This window comes from Sturnus vulgaris, chromosome 7 (assembly GCF_052056855.1).
Source record: "Sturnus vulgaris isolate bStuVul1 chromosome 7, bStuVul1.hap1, whole genome shotgun sequence".
Taxonomy (NCBI): Eukaryota; Metazoa; Chordata; class Aves; order Passeriformes; family Sturnidae; genus Sturnus; species Sturnus vulgaris.
Genome location: NC_142249.1, coordinates 16293693 through 16310802, shown reverse-complemented (window position 1 = coordinate 16310802; position 17110 = coordinate 16293693). Strand labels below are relative to the sequence as shown.

General features: G+C 37.8%; 1 protein-coding gene across 5 annotated transcripts in view; it reads left to right on the top strand.

Annotated features, from left to right (window-relative positions):
- Positions 1–17110, top strand: part of PARD3B (par-3 family cell polarity regulator beta) — a 398273-nt gene that overhangs the window by 113956 nt on the left and 267207 nt on the right. For all 5 annotated transcript variants that reach the window (XM_088167895.1, XM_014880259.2, XM_088167897.1 and 2 more), the window contains exon 3: positions 9070–9238. In XM_088167895.1, the coding sequence (XP_088024021.1) occupies positions 9070–9238 (169 nt within the window). The remainder of the gene's footprint in view (positions 1–9069; positions 9239–17110) is intronic.

Genomic DNA, 17110 nt, shown 5'->3' with positions numbered 1-17110 from the left:
GTAGTCTTCAATTAATGAGTATGGTGAGACAATTGATGTGAACTAGCCAATTGCTAAATACATACTGAGGAATTCGGTGATGCTGTTGCATTTCTTCTAAACGTCTCTCCCGTCTCCTCATGTTCCTCTGTCTCAAATTTTATGTGTAAGAGCATCATGATGTTTAGGAGCTGTCTTTAGAGACGTGATTGCTAGAGGTCAAGGTCAGCTGACTTCTACTGCTGAAACATATAGGGTCATGATACTTCTGCAAATGAGGTCACTGTGTGAAAGGCAAAAAGTATTTATTTTCTATTTTTTTCATAGGGCTGTGCATACTTTATTATAATGCACTAGAAAGTGCCTAGGAATACTGTTATTGACAGAATTAATAACAAACTAGGAGAGACTGATAGCATTAGTTTATCATTAGGGACAGACCTTTCCTCATCAAGGTGACAACTAGTTTTGTAAGCTTACTTTTGCCTTTCTAGAGCCTGACATATAAACTGTCAGAGACAGGGCAAATAATGCAGTCTCACTGAGCAAGGCATCAGTAGGAATAGGACTCTTGGCAGTTGTAAATACTGAAATGTTTTTCTGCACAGACAGAAACACAGTGTGAGAACTGCATGACGTGTGGCAACATCCCAAGATTTATCAAGTCTGTCTGTACTAATGGAAGTTGTTGTGTGTGCTATGCTGTACAGATGGTTTTACACTTTCTGATGGGTTTTACAATTCAAGCATTTTTTGTGCTGATTTTTTTTTCTACTTCCAAGGTTCCATTGCCCCATCCCGTAATGTCCTCTAAAAAGATCAAAGATTTTTAAACCAAACAAACAGTTAATTCATATGCTGTCATTGAATAATTGGGGCTAAAGCAAAAACATATTTTTGCACATGATGCATATTGTCAATTCAATGAGAGAGAAAATAAGAAAGAGTGACTTGGTAGAATTTGTTCTAGGTTTGTCTCAGGTTTGCATATAAAAAAGTTAAATACGTACTCAGGATGGTAGCCAAGGGAAGCAATTCCATCTGTTTGGCACTTGTGAGGCCACAGCTGGACTGTTGTATTTAGTTCTGGTCTCCTTTGGTGCTAGAAAGACTTTGAGTGAAAGAGTAGACCAGTGACTTCCAGAGATCCCTTTCAACCTAAATTGTTCTGTGGGCCCTCATTTAACTGGAATCTGGAAAATATAAGAAGGTTGAAGTGCTCAATACAAATTGTTTTTTAACATCATAAATCATTGCCCAGAGTATGGAGAGCAATGCAAATTCCTAAAAATCTGCCCTCTGGTCTTAGTTGAAGTGGTATATAATGTCTCCTCACCACAGTTTACTTTGGTTTAAATTTCTGAAGATTTTCACATGCCTATATAATCCAAAGGTTATTTGAAGCCAGCTCAGGACTTGGAAAGCATCTGGAAAGGTGTGAGAAGAGGTGAGTGCTGGAGAAGTCTGCTGAATGCCAGGCAAGGTGCCTGCTAAAAGCAGGAGTGGGAATGTCTGTGCCACAGTAGGAACTGGGAGCAGCTTGAGCTCTCCTCAGTTGGCTTTCCCCTGCCTCCATTGGCCCTGTGTGGCTTGGAGTACCCAGAGGCATTGTGGGTTCTCTCACAAACAAAGATGTTTGTTCTGTCAGATGGGATTTGTGTTGCTGTGTAACTAAGGAGTTAATTTAGCATTGAAGTAGTATTCTAAGGTAGTATTCATATTATGAAGTTGCTATAATTCATATTATGAGAGTGAACATTCATTGCTGTTTATTCACAATGTAGTAACTACAATGTCACTTTATTTCTAAGTATAGACTTATTTCATGGCACAGTAAAATTTTCCTTTTCAATGACTGATTCCAATAAGTGCATTTGAGAAACATGGTTCTAGTAAATAATGTAGTCTTTGGTATTCATTATCTACATTTCTATAGTTCCATTTTAAATGGACTCTCCAAAATTAGCTCATTTCCTATAAAGTCCATCCATATAGGTGAAAGTACTCAGTTTCAAGTTAAGCAGAAAGAAAATAATCAGTCTTACATTCCACAGTCCTTCAATTTGTTTTTTTCACTTGGATAGAGGAAGAATAAAAGCAAAGGGTATTTGTTATCTAGCAAAACTCAGAAGCTATTTCACATGAAAACATAATGAGTGTGACAGGCTACAAATAGCATTGAACATGAATCTTTTACTGAAGAAAGGAGAAATGTCCTTTGGTATATTTACTTCAATCAACCCTAATAAGGCTTGTTTTATGTGTTTTATGCATCCGCCATCATAATTATAAATCCTTGACATTTTAGCACTAGCATTTATATCTGCCAGGGAAGCTACCCGAAGTCAACCCTCAAGGAATGTCTGTATTGTACTATGGATCTCCATAACAGCTCTCAAGTAGTTACTAAGTGGCTTAAAAAATTACATCTCAGTCATGCTTGAAGGGCTCATCAAACTTTGCCACAAATATCAACGTTAAGTACCCAATCAGCTGCATTGTTTGAAGTACAGTCACGTGTGCCCACAGAGGAATAGGTTGGACAGGAAGAAGAATTATATAAGGGCTTATCAATCAGGTAATTTTTTTTTTCATGACCTTTCAAAAACTCCTTTCCCTTCTTCCTGAAATAGCTGGGTCTTGAGTTGGGCCTGGCAGCAGCTAGACATGCTGCTTCTCTTTCTATTTAATATTTTTGTATTCTTGGAAAATTTTCAGAGAAGAGGCTACCAGTGTTTGTATGTGTGTAGTAGGATTCTGTTCTTGGCTGCTTTTGGACAGTACCAAAAAAATCTGAATACCAAGGATGGGAAAAGTGTCAGGTGGTCTTTGGGAAGACACTTTGGTGTATGTCGTTTTGGCATGTAGGTAAACAAGATGAGCTAATCACCATAGCTTTCATGTAATATATCTGTAATTTGTTTTCATATGTAGGTGTGAAGAAAGGCTTGCCATATGGTGTGTATATTGGTATTTTTCCTTGACAGCCTTTATTTTAAATTTAAGGAATTCCAAGGCATACTATTATGCAAGAATACCATTTTCAAACACTCACCAGTATATACAAGAAGAATACCTTGAAAGAATATTGAAGAAAGGTTGTAGAGCTCCAGGAAATTTTTAAATTGAAAAATTAAATAATGCTTTCTGCCCTTTTGAGGTAGCCTAATTGCCTTAGTTCTGTGTTACACTGTTACCAGGCTTTCATCTTTTGACCATTTGAACAAGATTCTTTCATAAGTAATATATAAAATCTGAATTTACATTAATTGGTTTGTGGAGTTCTGAAGCAGCTTTCACAGTGTCTTTGTGAATATTTTTTTCCTGTTTTTTGGTTCAACATATAGTACACTTTACTCTCAGTCTTCTTGCCTTGATATAAAGTTTTCTTGTCCCCTCGAGGGCGTAAGCTAAAAGTATAACTCATTAAAGTTTGGATTTTTAAAATAATTTATAAATGTTATTTTGAACATGGCTGTATTCTGGTATCAGTGTGTCACATATGGAGACCCTGTGTATCTCTTTGTTATGTATGTGTAGCCATAAATGAAAGGTTAGTCCTACATATCCCGAGTTGAGGGACCAGAGAACAAGGTAATGTGGTCCTAGAGTGAGCATCAGTTTCTGCTGTAGCTTAAACCATCACTTGTCCTTGTGCCACGATGCTCAATGAAATAGTCACCAAGCGTTTCATTCACTCCTCTTTGCTAAAATTCAGGTGCTTTCTGTGAAAAGTCTTCTCCTAATGAACCCAAAATGGAGAATATTTTAGCTTCATTATTTTATGAGTAACTGAGAACCATTCTCACAGGAGCATTGGCCATCACAAGTAAAGATATGGTTAAAAAAAAGTCTTTTTTCCTAAATGGGCATTTGAAATCATGGGCAGAGAGTACCTGAACAGGAAACAAACATGTCTGGAATAAATTCACAATTTTACTGCCTCTGGTTGTCCCTAAGTGAGAGAAGAATCTAGATAGAGTGATTGTGGGGGAAAAAAAATCAGAGGAAAAATTTCCATCCAACTTGAATGAAAAATTTAATAGAAGTTGAGCATTTAATTGCTTTTTGTGTTTTTGAGTATATAATTTCAGCTGTTGAAAATTGTATCTTTTCAATCATGTACCAATGCTAGCCTATGACTGAGAACTTCTCTTAGTGATTTTATCCTGACAGTAATTGAAAGCTGATTAATTTAATTGCAAACAAGCTTGTATTTTGCCATTTCTTCCTTAGTACTTCATGTAAATGCCTGGTGTTTGGGGTCAGAAGGGAAGTAGTCATGTCTATTTTCTAATTCAGTATAGAAAAGCTAGTAAAATATACAGGTTTTAACCTTATTAACAATAATCTAGTTGTCAAAAGTGTAGTTTGAAGAGAAATAATTATGAAACCTTTTATTTAAAATGGTGTATAGGGCAGTGTAAAGTCAGCTGTTTCTGACTTAACAAACAAGTGCCTTTAATCGCTGCTAATTGTTCAAAGGTGAGAATGGTTTTCTTTTGAATTCTGAAACTCCATGAAGTTATGTTTAATTAAGCTTAATTAGCGAGGACTGAAACAAAACTGTTACAGAATTAATTTGGGAGGATTTCTTTTGCTGCCTCTTGTGTGTGTGGTGTCTGTGGCAGAGCCCAGCGAGGATCTTAGTCCAATGAGGGTGTTTGGGAGTGGAGTCACATCATTTGTACACAATCCTGTTGTACATTTCTGCAAGCTTTGCAGTTGAAATATCAGTAAAGTATTGGAAGAACTGTGCCACAGGGCAGCATAAGAAGTGAACATTTCGCTGTATCACAGTGCCTTCTAGTAAGATACCACCAAAAATGCTAATAAAATGGAAACGTTTATTATTGCTGCCTTGTGTTGTGACTATCAGTATTGTAGGATGTTAATAGATATTGCAGTAACAATAATGTTATTATTTCACCTATACAGAAATGCATATATATCTTTCACAGTAAATATTCATGTTCTTTAAATAAGCTTTAAAATGGAGATGCCTGACTACAGCAAGTGTATAAAATTGTACAAATTGCTCAGTTTACAAATGTCTACAGTAACATTTTGATGTGTTAAGAAAACTTCAATCAGCTGATCTACTGAATTCTCAATATTTTAAAGTATTGAATTGGTAAAGACTAAGCTAGTGTTGTAAGAAGTGGTGTTATTTTATTGATAGGTTTGTGGGGATTTCTTAATGCATCCTGAAGTTCTTTTCAATCAGAAAATTTTGACAGTCTGTTCCAATTAAAGACTTTTCCATACTGGAAATGGGAAGTCTGTTATGAGAATTATTTTTTAGTAGTTAATTTACATAACCTTAATTGTATTAATTCCTTTTGAAAGGCTGAAGCAGATATTTATAATACTTTGATTGATTAGCAGTGTATTTGTCTTAGAATTGCTACTGATAAGACACTGCTGCAACTGTGGTCCTGAATTCTCTCCCAGATAAACATTTTAGAAAACAAATGGCTATTTGTTTCCCTGGGGAGGAAAAGCATCACATCTTTGCTACTTCTACAGGCAGTGCTGTAGCATCTTTCCACACTCTGTAAAAAATGGGAGTTTAGATCATGTTACTTAATTACTAGTGTGTTCCATGCTGTAAAAAAATAGAATTTCCTTGGGATTTTTTTGGTTTTTTTTAACTGTCAAAATAGTGCCTGGGTGTAGACTGAGGATCTGTGGGTTTCTCTCAGAAGTCACTGACAGTGTCAGCAGTTAGAGGCTTCAGGCAGATGTTGGGCCTGTGTGGTCTGGCTCAGGTGGAATCCTCTTCCAGCTGTTTGCCAGGCTGTACTGCAGGTTGGCTTGCTGCAGCCTGTCTGCAGGCTCAGAGTGTGGGAATAAAGTGCTGCTACACTTTATTTTGGGAATACAAATGGGTACAACTGGGAAGGGGCGAAGCGTTGTCATCTCTTGTCGTGCCTCTGGTGCAGGAGGTGGGAGAGGAGCCAGCGAGTCTCCATGTGCTGAAGCCTCTCGGTGAAGGTGCCAAGGGAGGTGTTTGACCTCTAAGCTCAGCTCTTGGCCAGTGCCACCCAGTGCTAGGGCAGGTTCTTTGGGGACCCTCGGTGACACGAGGATATTGTCATTGCAATCAAAACTTTATTTTAGCCTGGGCCCTGCGCAGGTGGGGTGGGCACCGCTGATGCCGTTGACCTCTCACAGGGCCTTTGGATGCCCTCAGTCATGGGCAGTGCCCACCCACCCGTGTCCCGAGGGGCACTGAGGGGACATGGTCACCTGCCCTGGGGAAGTGGCAGGGACCTGTACTGAGGAGCAGGAGCAGCCTTGCTGGGAATGGAGGGAAGTGGCCGTGCTGTGGCCATGATGTGCTTGGCCTCTCCGGGCTGGCAGCTAGGTAAGGTGCCCCCACATCTCACAGTGTCAGGAGCGTGTGACCTGACTTGCCTGTTAAATTAATTTTATACTATGGGTTCTGCACAAGATTCACTTGATCTTTAGGGGACTGAGGAAAGGCATGGTGCTTAGAAACCACAGTATGTGATGTACACGGCTGCTGCCCTGGTCTCTGCCAGTGACCAGTGGAAAACACTTGCAGAAAACACATATGAGGAGAATAATTATAGCATCACTTTTTCCTGCTTTGCCCCTCTGGTTTATGCTGCTACATGTTTTGGAGGTTTCTGAGGCTGAGGTAGTGCTTGTACCTATCTATTTAACTGTTTTTCCCGGTGTTTTCCATGACTTTGTCTATTTTTTTTTTTTTTTTAAGCAATTCCTACTTTTCACCTCTGCAACAACCTGAGGCAGTAAGCGTACAATATTCCAAAGTAATACAGCATTTAATATGATTTCTATGGTGTGAAACCAAGGGGAAACTCAGCTTCGTCTGGTTGAGGAATACAGTTGTTCCCATCAAATCACAACTGAGTTCCATTATTCCATTCTACATTGTGGATGCTCAAATGAACTTTGTATCCTGCTATTACCTAAAGTGCTTTCAGTGCCACAGTCCTACACAATCTCCAATTTCCTCTTCATTAGTAACAGCCTCTTTCACAGAAATTAAATTTCCACAGTGAAAGTGAGACTGAGAAAGCAAACCTTTTGGTGTACAATGCTGGTGGAGCTTACTGAATCAGGATGAGCTGCCATAATAGCAGGAACATGAATAGTCACTTTAGAAACAAATGAAAGATACAATAAGATGGGGGTTTTGATTTGTTTCTTCTTGGTACTGAAGAAAATTGCTGTGATCTGTTTGTATCTGGATCTCAGTCAGCCTTTTTGGCTAGATGTAATGTTGGGACATAATGAATGCAGTGTGAACACTTGGGTACTTTACATGTTATGCAGGAATAAACCACAAAGAGAGTTGTCCTGTTACTGGAGTGAATATTTTTCTATATGCTTTGGACAAGTAAAAAGCAAATTGTGTGTTGTAAAACTTAGTTGTATGAACCATGGAAAGAAAATAGGCTCCACATGGAAAAAGAGAGCAAGTTTTCTACCTAATTATTTAAAGGGTTTTGTGTGTCTCTGAAATGTGCCTTGGTAAATATGAGCTGACACATTTCTAGCAACCAAATTATAAATGAGTGGAAGACCTGAAAATGTCAGTTTCTTACTTTTAGAAGCACTTCAGGATTTCTCTTTCCTTTTTCCTTCATACATTCATTTCTTCCCTTGGGCAAATGAGTTTGTTTAAATGTTTGTTTCAGTATACTGATTTTCGTAGGATATAATTGTTGACACTTCTTGGAAGTGTCAGAAGAGATTTGATGTACTCATATTTTTATGAGAGAGCATATGTATACCTTAAAATAACACAGAGAGATATAAAAAGTAGTAAATCAATCCTTTAAACTTGTTTCTGTGTATATCTTGGCATCACCTAACCAGTTGTGTGTGTTGTGGTATTTTTCATTATTAGCTGGGAAAACAATAGGATAATCTGAAGGAGTTCAGAAAAAGTAAGATCAATGAGCACCTTAGGCAAAGTGTTTGCCATTTAAATGGCACAAGAACTATGTCATGTCAGGTGCTGGGGTGGGAAAAACATTTGAACTGCTGCTCTTACCTCTTCTGCTTTTGGAGAGGACTCTGGAGTGCCAGGCATCCCAGAGTTGAGAACATCATGTCTTCTATTTGTTTTAATCATCTTTTGGTTTGTTTTCCCAGAGCTGTAACATACTTTACTGTTTTCCTGGAACTTTAATACAATTTACACCCAGCCACATGTGTATGTGTGTCATTTCACGATGAGGCTGCATAACCACTGTCTGATCACTTTATGTTGATAGAGACCAAAACGATGATCTTTCTGAAAGGTCAGGTTAACAGAGGCAAAAAAAAAAAAAATTCTGGTGTTTTTTATCATTTTCATGGCCACATTGGTGTGACCTTGGATAGCAGACCTAGGAGCCTTCCTGTGTGCCTGGAGTTAAGCAAGAGCCAGTGACTGCATGGCAGTTTTCAGAAATGTGTACCTGGGCCAGGCTTGCAGGGCAGATATGTGGTGGGTAGAGAAGTGCCTGTATGTATGCTGGACTGGACCAGGAAACTTTCATCCTTATAGAGACATGGGTTGGACAGCATGAGAGAGGCTCTGTTATTGTGCTGGATGGATCTTGTCCTTGGAATGTGGTTATTATGTTCTTACAAATAAAACGTGCATTTGCTCTCTCAGTGCAGCTTCTGTGATTGTGTTACCTTTGTGCAGCGTGTCAGTCAGTAGTATTAAAATTTTTTAGACTTAATGACACCCTCTACCCCCAAGAATTAAATGCTGTTCTGCGTTTTTAAACGTGCTCATCTCTAAGTGTTTGGAAATAATGGAAAATGCTCACTAATGGTAGCATGCAGACTGTGAGAAATGTGTGTCAGCGCAGGGCAGTGCTGAAGCATATACTTAAGTCATATTGAAGTCAACGTATCTAAACAGAAATGTCTATGCTTTCTGGAATCTGTGTGTTTGTTGTTAGCTGTTCTGGAATAAGATAATTATTTTTGTACTTTAACAGAAGTATAAGGTTGTTTTTGTTTGGTTTTTTTCTTAAGGACTGAAGTTTGGAAATAATTTAAATATACAAACAACGTTATCTTTTGTTTTGATAGCTGATTGCCGTTTATGACGAACAAGAACCTCCCCGTAAGACTGATGGCACCAATGGGAATTTGACAGACAGAAACAGCCCAGACTCCTTTGAAACAGAGGTAGCAACTCAGCTGGCTGCCTTTCAGCCCATTGGTGAGATTGAAGTGACTCCTTCTGCCCTAAAACTGGGTATGTATAATGATTTTTTTCTTTCATTTTTCTTTTAGTGTGTGTCTGTAATCTGATTTTATATATGTAAAGATTTTTTTTTTTAGCATCCCATTGTTTGCCTTGTGGTTCAGTGAGGGACCTTGAGGGGAAGCCATATGGGGAGTGTCTGAGGTCACTTGGTCTGTTCAGCCTGGAAAAGGGGAGCCTGAGGGGAAACCTCAGTGTGGTCTAAAGCTTTCTTGTGAGGGGATGTGGAGGGCCAGGCACCAGTCTCTCTGGTGATCAACACAGGACCCAAGGGAATGGCATGAATCTGAGTCAGGGGAGGTTTAAGTTGGATATTAGAAAAAGGTTCTTCATCCAGAGGGTGGTTGGGAACCTAAAGAGGTTCCCCAGTACCAAGCCTGACAGAGTTCAAAAAGCATTTGGACAATTCACAGTGTGACTCTTGGGGATGAGCTGTGCTGGGCCAGGAGCTGCTGATGATCCATCATGGTGCTCTGAGAGCACACAAGATGAAACCTTTGCTAAGTATTTTCAAATGCCACAGTCATTGGGAAAAAAAAAAAAAAAGCCCAGCTTGTGTTTTTGAGGAACCTGGGTACAGTGCGTGTAAAACTGCTGTGTGCAAATACTTTTACCAGTTACCTGAGCTATAGTGCCCTGTTCTGGGTGTGGGAGGTGGGAAGAAGGATATGGTGGATGCAGACAGTTCAGCTCTTTGCATTTGAAGAAGTTGCACAACTGGGCCTTTTTGCCCTTCTGGCTTTCAAGTGATCAGACTGTGATGAGGAAAGGCTGCTGCTTAATTCCCTCTTACATCAGAGGGTACTGCATGAACTGCTGCAACTCTGATGCCCTGTGTTGTTTAAGTGTGCCTGGATGGCCAGGAGTTCAGACTGATTTCCAATTATAAACAGCTGGAGTCTTTTATGTTGCACACAAAGCAGTTTGGAAAACTTTCTTGGATTGAGAGTAGGCTGAGCTGTCACCTAAGCACTGGGTAAGAAGCTTTCAAAACCAGATTGCAGGTGTATGCTGTGACTGTCTGCCTGTAAAGCAAATGAATAAAGCTCAGGAGAGCCTGCTCTGCATCCCACCAGTGCTCACTGCCCAGCTCAGCCCACGTTCCTGAGTGCTGCTGGCAGTCTCCAAATGCTGTGCAATAAGATCTGAGTGTAAGCACCTGGGGGAGGGGTAGAAGTACTATCTCTAGTTGTACTACTCTCATGGAGTAGTCTAATTACAAATTGAAAAATGGAATATCGACTTGTCTGTTTTAATTAAATTTTTAAAGGAAAAGGCTAATTAATAAAAGCAGTGAGCTAAAATAAAATTTTGACTAAAGTTCACTGGATGAAGCTGTGTAACTTCTAAATGAAGTCTGTGCTCATTTTTGTGCCTGCTGTAGAAAATTCTAAAATTCAAGCTGCATGAGAATTTTTAGAGTAAAGTTTGTGTTAATGGATTGTATCTGGTTTTTTCCATGTTCTAAAATAAAAAAAAATTTCCCCGCATTTAATGACACAGGAATTTCTCATAACAAAACATTGAGACAAGACTTACTATTGACATAACTTGTATGTATTTTTCTGTGTTTTTTGGTAAGCATGAGATATGGAATAGCTTGTAGCTCAAGGTTCAGTGGTTAAAAGTTTTGCCACTTAATTTCTGCATATTTTTAAATTGTACTGTTACCGCATTTTAGCATGTTTCAGAAAGTAGAGATTGTTCTCCAAAAACCTCTGAGCACTATTTAAAAAAAGTGTTTTGTCTCACATAGTTATTGCAAAAGTTGAGGGTTGGAAAGAGGAGTACTTCAGCTTCACAGAATTTTGTGTAAAGCAGTTAAGTGCTCAAGCTCTTGAGTTCATCAGTAAGCTACCACATAGTTAATTTCCTAGTATTTATGAAATCCTACTGTAGAGCATAAAAGAGATGAATTATAATGTGGAAGGAGCAGTCAGGGTTCAATTTTGTTTCCAGTGCAATGCTAATATATATTTGAAGTTAAAATGGTGCTTTCTTCTTAAAAAAATAGATCATAAATGTAGTGGGTTTGTCTCATCAGTTCTGTTTCAGATTAGTTTATTTTATAGGATAAGTGAAAGATTCTCTACCTGTTAGTCCTATAACTTAGTTTGTACTGTTTTTCTTTTTCTGGATTTTACATCATGGTTTACAATTCTTTGGACTTAATTTTTGCCTTTGTTTTTTGTATAGAAGTCCCTGGTCCTTAAATTATGTGGCTATTTCCATTAGAGGCAAATTGAAAAGTAAATGAAGAAATAGAAGGACAATTTGGTTGCATCAATATCATTGATGCATGAACCACAGTAGTCTGACTTCCTGTCTAATTATTGAATTTACTCTCACTTGTTAGCAGAAAAAAAATAATATTAATTTATAAAGCTGTTCTTATTTTGGGAGCAAGGATGTGATTGAGTATATAGGTATGAAAAAAGTGTTGCTTTCCCTGGTAGAGCTGTGCTTCAAGAACTATCATGTACTTACCCTTCCGAGTAGTTTTCCAGAATGCTTTTAGGAGGAAGATGTAGGGAATTCATTGTTATATGAATTGTCAGATTGTTTCTACAAAAAAACATGGATTTGATTTTGTAAAATGTAAAGTATCCAACAGAAATCAACAGGCAAAATTGTTCAACAATGTCTGGCTGATGATCTGCTTATGAAATACTTAGTGCTTGGTGCTTAATAAGCACATGAAACTAAACACTCCTCGTGTCAGATGTGAGAGAATTGCCACTGGCTTAGAACACACACATGAGATACTGCCTTAAAACATTTGTCTTTTATAAATTGTATACGTGACCTAGTTAGATTAACTGTATATTATACTAAATCTTAAAGCCCTTTCTGTTTAGATAGAGATGGTAATAATTTTAATTTTACTTTTCAGTATTTTTTATTGTGCGGTTACTTCTTTGAAGGTATTTTTCTATTTGTTATTCTAGAATACTGATCAGCTTGACTGTCTGAAATCATAGATTTTCCATGATGCAGTTGGTTACCCTTTATTTTTCCCTTTATCATCTGTACTCTGAAAGTGAGCCAGAATAAAAACAAACTTATATTTGATTCAAAAGCTAAAATAACCTTATTTTACATTGCTTTCATATATTGGCAAGATTTTAGAGCAAAAAAGTAAGTTTAATTTACTTGAAATCGAATTACTTTCTTAGTATATGTATCCTTAAAACAGTTCAGGAAATTATTCAGCTATTTGTTTTCTTGTACCTGCAATAAACACTGCTCTACTTTCAAAGCTAGCTCTGGTCCTAAACAGGTTCAGTTGTGAGTTCTTAAATATTAGAAAAATGCAGGAAGACTTCAGGTGTTCATGGACATGATATCTTCTGTGTCCATAACGTGAGGTGAGGTGCACACAGATTTAAGTGCCTTCCTCCCTGCCCCACATCACTGGATTATCAGGTACTGCTGCTGACAGCATCTTTTAATAGTGAAAAAGCAAAAATCCCAATTTGACAGAATCTGTGCTCAGGTAAAGAAAACATTCCATGCTACAATACAAATGGTATAAACACCTGCTAAGATATATCACAAAGTTTAAAGAAGCACACAACAGTTTAATGCGTTCAGGCAGCTGTTTGAAACAGGGAAGAAATTGATCTACTGATTTTGTTATTTCTGTGGATAGGAGAGCATTGAGACAGTTGCTAAGATGGCAGCAGAGCTTGTCTTGTGTTACTGTTTCTTGTGACCAGAATTTCCCACAGTACAATAGTGATGTGGCCATGACAACAGTTTTCAAAGATTGATACAGGCAACTAAATGGTGAAATAGCTGATGTACATTTGAAAAATGTATTGGAGGTAAACTTCAACATCTCTAACCTCAAATACCATTGCAGATTCTTTACTGCCTTTTTTTTTTTGTACCATGTTTTTTAATTATAAAACTGTGTACAGACCAAACCCTGCAATGAGCAGTGAAATCACAGTGTGTTGAATACTTTGTAGCTGCATGACTTCAGCCCATGGTGAGTGTAAGGTAAGACGCATGCCAGGGAGAGAGATTATGGTCCTCATAAACCATCTTGTAATTTTCTGTGCACTTGTAAGCGTGCCAGAAGCGCTCCTCTTTTCCTTTCGCACCTCATGGTTTACTGTTGTTTTCTCGTGGTTTTCCCCGTGTGGTAGGTCGTGGAACAGGAAGAGGGGGGTTATTTTCATTATGTCAATTTGTTTTTTCCTTTTCAGTCCATATGAGCAGGAAGGAGAAAGCACTAATTTATTTATGGAGGATCCGTTTTATGGACAAGTCACACTGAGCTGGAAATGCCTTCATGACTGGCTCAGTGTTTTGTTTGCTTCATTTGGTACATGATGGTCGAGTACACAAATAATTAACTGTTGCTTTTGTCTTGCTCATCTCCTTGGTGTTAAGTAGTCAGGATTTTGCCTGGAAGAAGGCAGGCAATATTCAAAAACACTTGTTGCTTTTGAGTACTAAGGTATGGAAAAAGTAAGGCCTAAAGTAGGCATCTCCATGATTTTTTTTGGTCTGTTGTTTTATTTATTCTTTTTCCCTTTATTTGGGAATTGATTGAAGAATGATGAAGCTGTTTTCTGAGAAGAGCCTGGAAGCAGAGACAATTAGATTACTTTGTTGGCTATTACAATAAAAATATGCTCTTAATCAATTGATACCTGTACTGGTGTAAACTAGTAACTTAATTTAAAGTTGAGATTAAATAAAGAAATACTTCTTTATTTGTTAAAGTTATTGATAGCATGTTTAAAAAATACTCTTGTAAATTACAGGAGTTAACTCCTCCCTTTGCAGGCTTTCACTGTAGAATAGAGCAGTGTCTTAGTTTTCCCATTGAAAGGTCTTTCTTCAGTATTTCAAATTTTGTATGACTTTGTTTTGTGGCAGATCTCTGAGATTTTTTCCTTTTATATGTACATGTCTGCACATCTGATCACTGCTCTAGGCAAGTGGAAGACTTAGGTGCAAATAATGGTTGGAATGACTGATTACAGTCTCCTAAAATAAGCTTATGAATGGTAATGGTGGTTAAATTTACAGGCAGGCACTTGTGCTTTTGAGCAGTCAGTTCATTTGGTTCTGGGCATTTAATGTCGTTTCTTCTCAGTGAACTTTTTTTTCCCTGAAAACAGAGATTTCTGGGCATGCTTCAACCCTCAGAAGGACTAGTTAGTACAGGATAATAAGAGTAGTAGCCTAGAAGGTTTTCATTTTCCATTTTTGTTGCAAATGGTGGTGTTCTGGCCATGTCTTTTTGACATTTGGGAAAGGTTACTTTGCACTCTTACGGAGTTGCCTTGAAGGTGCTTCAGACAGAGAATATACTCAATTAGCTTAATGTATTCCTGTGGTTTGGGGGTTTCTCTAGTTTAAATTGTGCTTCGTGGGATTGTTTAAAACACTTACTTTGATTTGCCCTATGTGTTTGGGTTACTTAGTCAGCAGAGGTGCTTTCATTGGCAGTGTCTTAGTTTGAAGTCTAAGGGAATTGAAGGGAAGGTTTCTTCCAGGAGTTTTGTGGAAGTTTCTGCCTGATAGTCCTGACAGGGATTAAATTGTTACCTCCAGGGTACGGATGTTGACAATTTCTGTGTAACTTCAGAGCTCGGAAAGAATTTCTTTTCTTTCTCATCCTCTTTGAAGTGGAAGTATTGTAAGTAGGCTTGGGGGCATTTTAAACAACATATATTTGATTAGTCTCTTTCAAGTTGGAGTTGAGATACTACAGATAATGCAGACTGTGTTTTTTAATACAGAGGAAGCCACATTATTATGTATTTTTAAAATTTGTGAAAACATACAATGTGAAACTATTAATCTGATAAACCAAAGGTTGCTAATGCCTTATATACAGCATACAAGAGTAAGTAGGAAAGACACTTTTTCTTGCATGAAAGCCATCCTTTTCTTCTTAATCTTGCAACATCAGTTTATTGGCTGAGCATTCTGATGTTTGTCAGTACATGGAGTGTACTGCATTCAAGTAACAATTCTCTCCTGTGAGATTCTGGAAAAACTAACATTTGAAATTGGTACATTTCAAAAGAAATGCATTATGGAAGAACATGCTGTTTTCTATGGTGTGAGGGAATACTGCTGATTTCCTTAAGGAAATATGGCTGTATTCTCTTTCACTGCACGGGAGGGCTCCTCTTATAGTAATGATATCAAGTGCTGTTCTCTGCTGTTTGCCATAGGCGTTGTGAGGATGACACTGTACTTGATAGATTTTTCTCCTTTGTGGCATCCAGTGTAATCTGCTTTAAAAGAATTGTGATGATCAAGTCTACTTGCATTTCTAAAACAAATGGTTTCTGTTCTCAGGCAAGCTAAAGGTTTGAAGATAACTTTTCATTTCAGTCAGAGGTAAAGTCTGGTATATTTTGACCTCATGACTTAAGCTTGGTCTTATTTAGTTGTCCTTGATTCATGGAAATGAGTTTTGTTTTATCTTTGTATTGCAGCAAAGGAATACAGTAGTGGTTTCTGTAAAGATGTGTATAAAATTTCTGTGTGCTTTTCTGTCTTTGAGCTGCGTGTTTATAAAGCAAGCCAGTCGTTCCTTCCTTTCACTGTACCCAGGAATTTAGTGCTAGGGTAGGTAATAAATTTATGTGCATAGTTTGTTACCAAAGTATCTCTTCTCTTTTTAATAGCCCTTCTGTCTCTGATTTCCCCAAAGATTGTTCCTCATCAATTATTCTGCCTGTCTCTATTCCCATTGCACTTGGTTTAATATGCCTTACTTTTGAGTAAGAGGGGTATCTTCAGGAAAATATGTTAACTGGAGAGAAAAATATTTTTCTATCACAAGTTAGACAGTTTTCTGCAGTAGCTCTCTAACTGGGATGTTGATTTCCAGCCTTTTATTGCCTTGGGGAAGGTTTTGGGGAAGGGAATGAATAGGACTTAAAATGATGGAATAAATTCAATTATAAAAGTCAGCGGTGCTTTTTGACACACCCTGTTTGGTGTCAGTGCTTTTACTCAGATTTTGTCTGTTTGATAGATTTTATGATGTTGCTGATTTTGTTGGTATTTTTGTATTACGATGCATAGCTGCTTTTAGGGGTAGTATCTTTTAAAAAGACCAACCCACTTAGCTAAGTATTTGCAGCTGAAGGTTTTGAAAGGCTGTAGTATGATATCATGCTTCAAAACCATAGTGCAGGCTCTGTCAGTACCCTCTAGTGTTGAGTAAGACAGAGGAGAGCATGTCTGTTTATAATTCTGTACAGTACTTGTGGTGTATTAGCTCTGAGGCAATATGGCAAAATGTGTATTTCAAGCAGAAAATGAGCCTGCTAAGCCTGGCTGATTGATAGTTTGATATTGTTCAAGTTAAAACAATTGGGACTTCAGCTAAAGGTCTCAAGGTACTAGATCAATAAGAAGTTATTATTCAATTTCCTCACCATGTAAAAACTCAAGCATCAAACTACTATTGTTCAATAAGTTGCAAAGCAAAACAACCCTACGCTGATTTTCTCATGAAGCGTTCAACTAAACTACAAAATTTGATGTAACACGCCAAAAATTGATGAGTTAAAGTAGGAATAGATAAATTCACAGGATGTGGCTCATCATTGTCTTGAAATATGGTTGTCTAGATGCCACACAGATTTGGAAATATTTATAAGGTTATTTTTTGCAAGCTAGTGGGATACAACACTCTTAGGCTTTCTCCCTGAGTCTTTGCTACCACTGTTAGATTCAGGATACTGGGTGAGGTAGACCCAGTATAGCTCCTCTTATGTTCTTATTCCTTCAGCCTCACAGAAAGGTTCAGGAGGTTTCACTCTTTTATCTTTGAAAATTATCAGAAACAGGATTGAAATTTAAGACTAAAACTAGTTC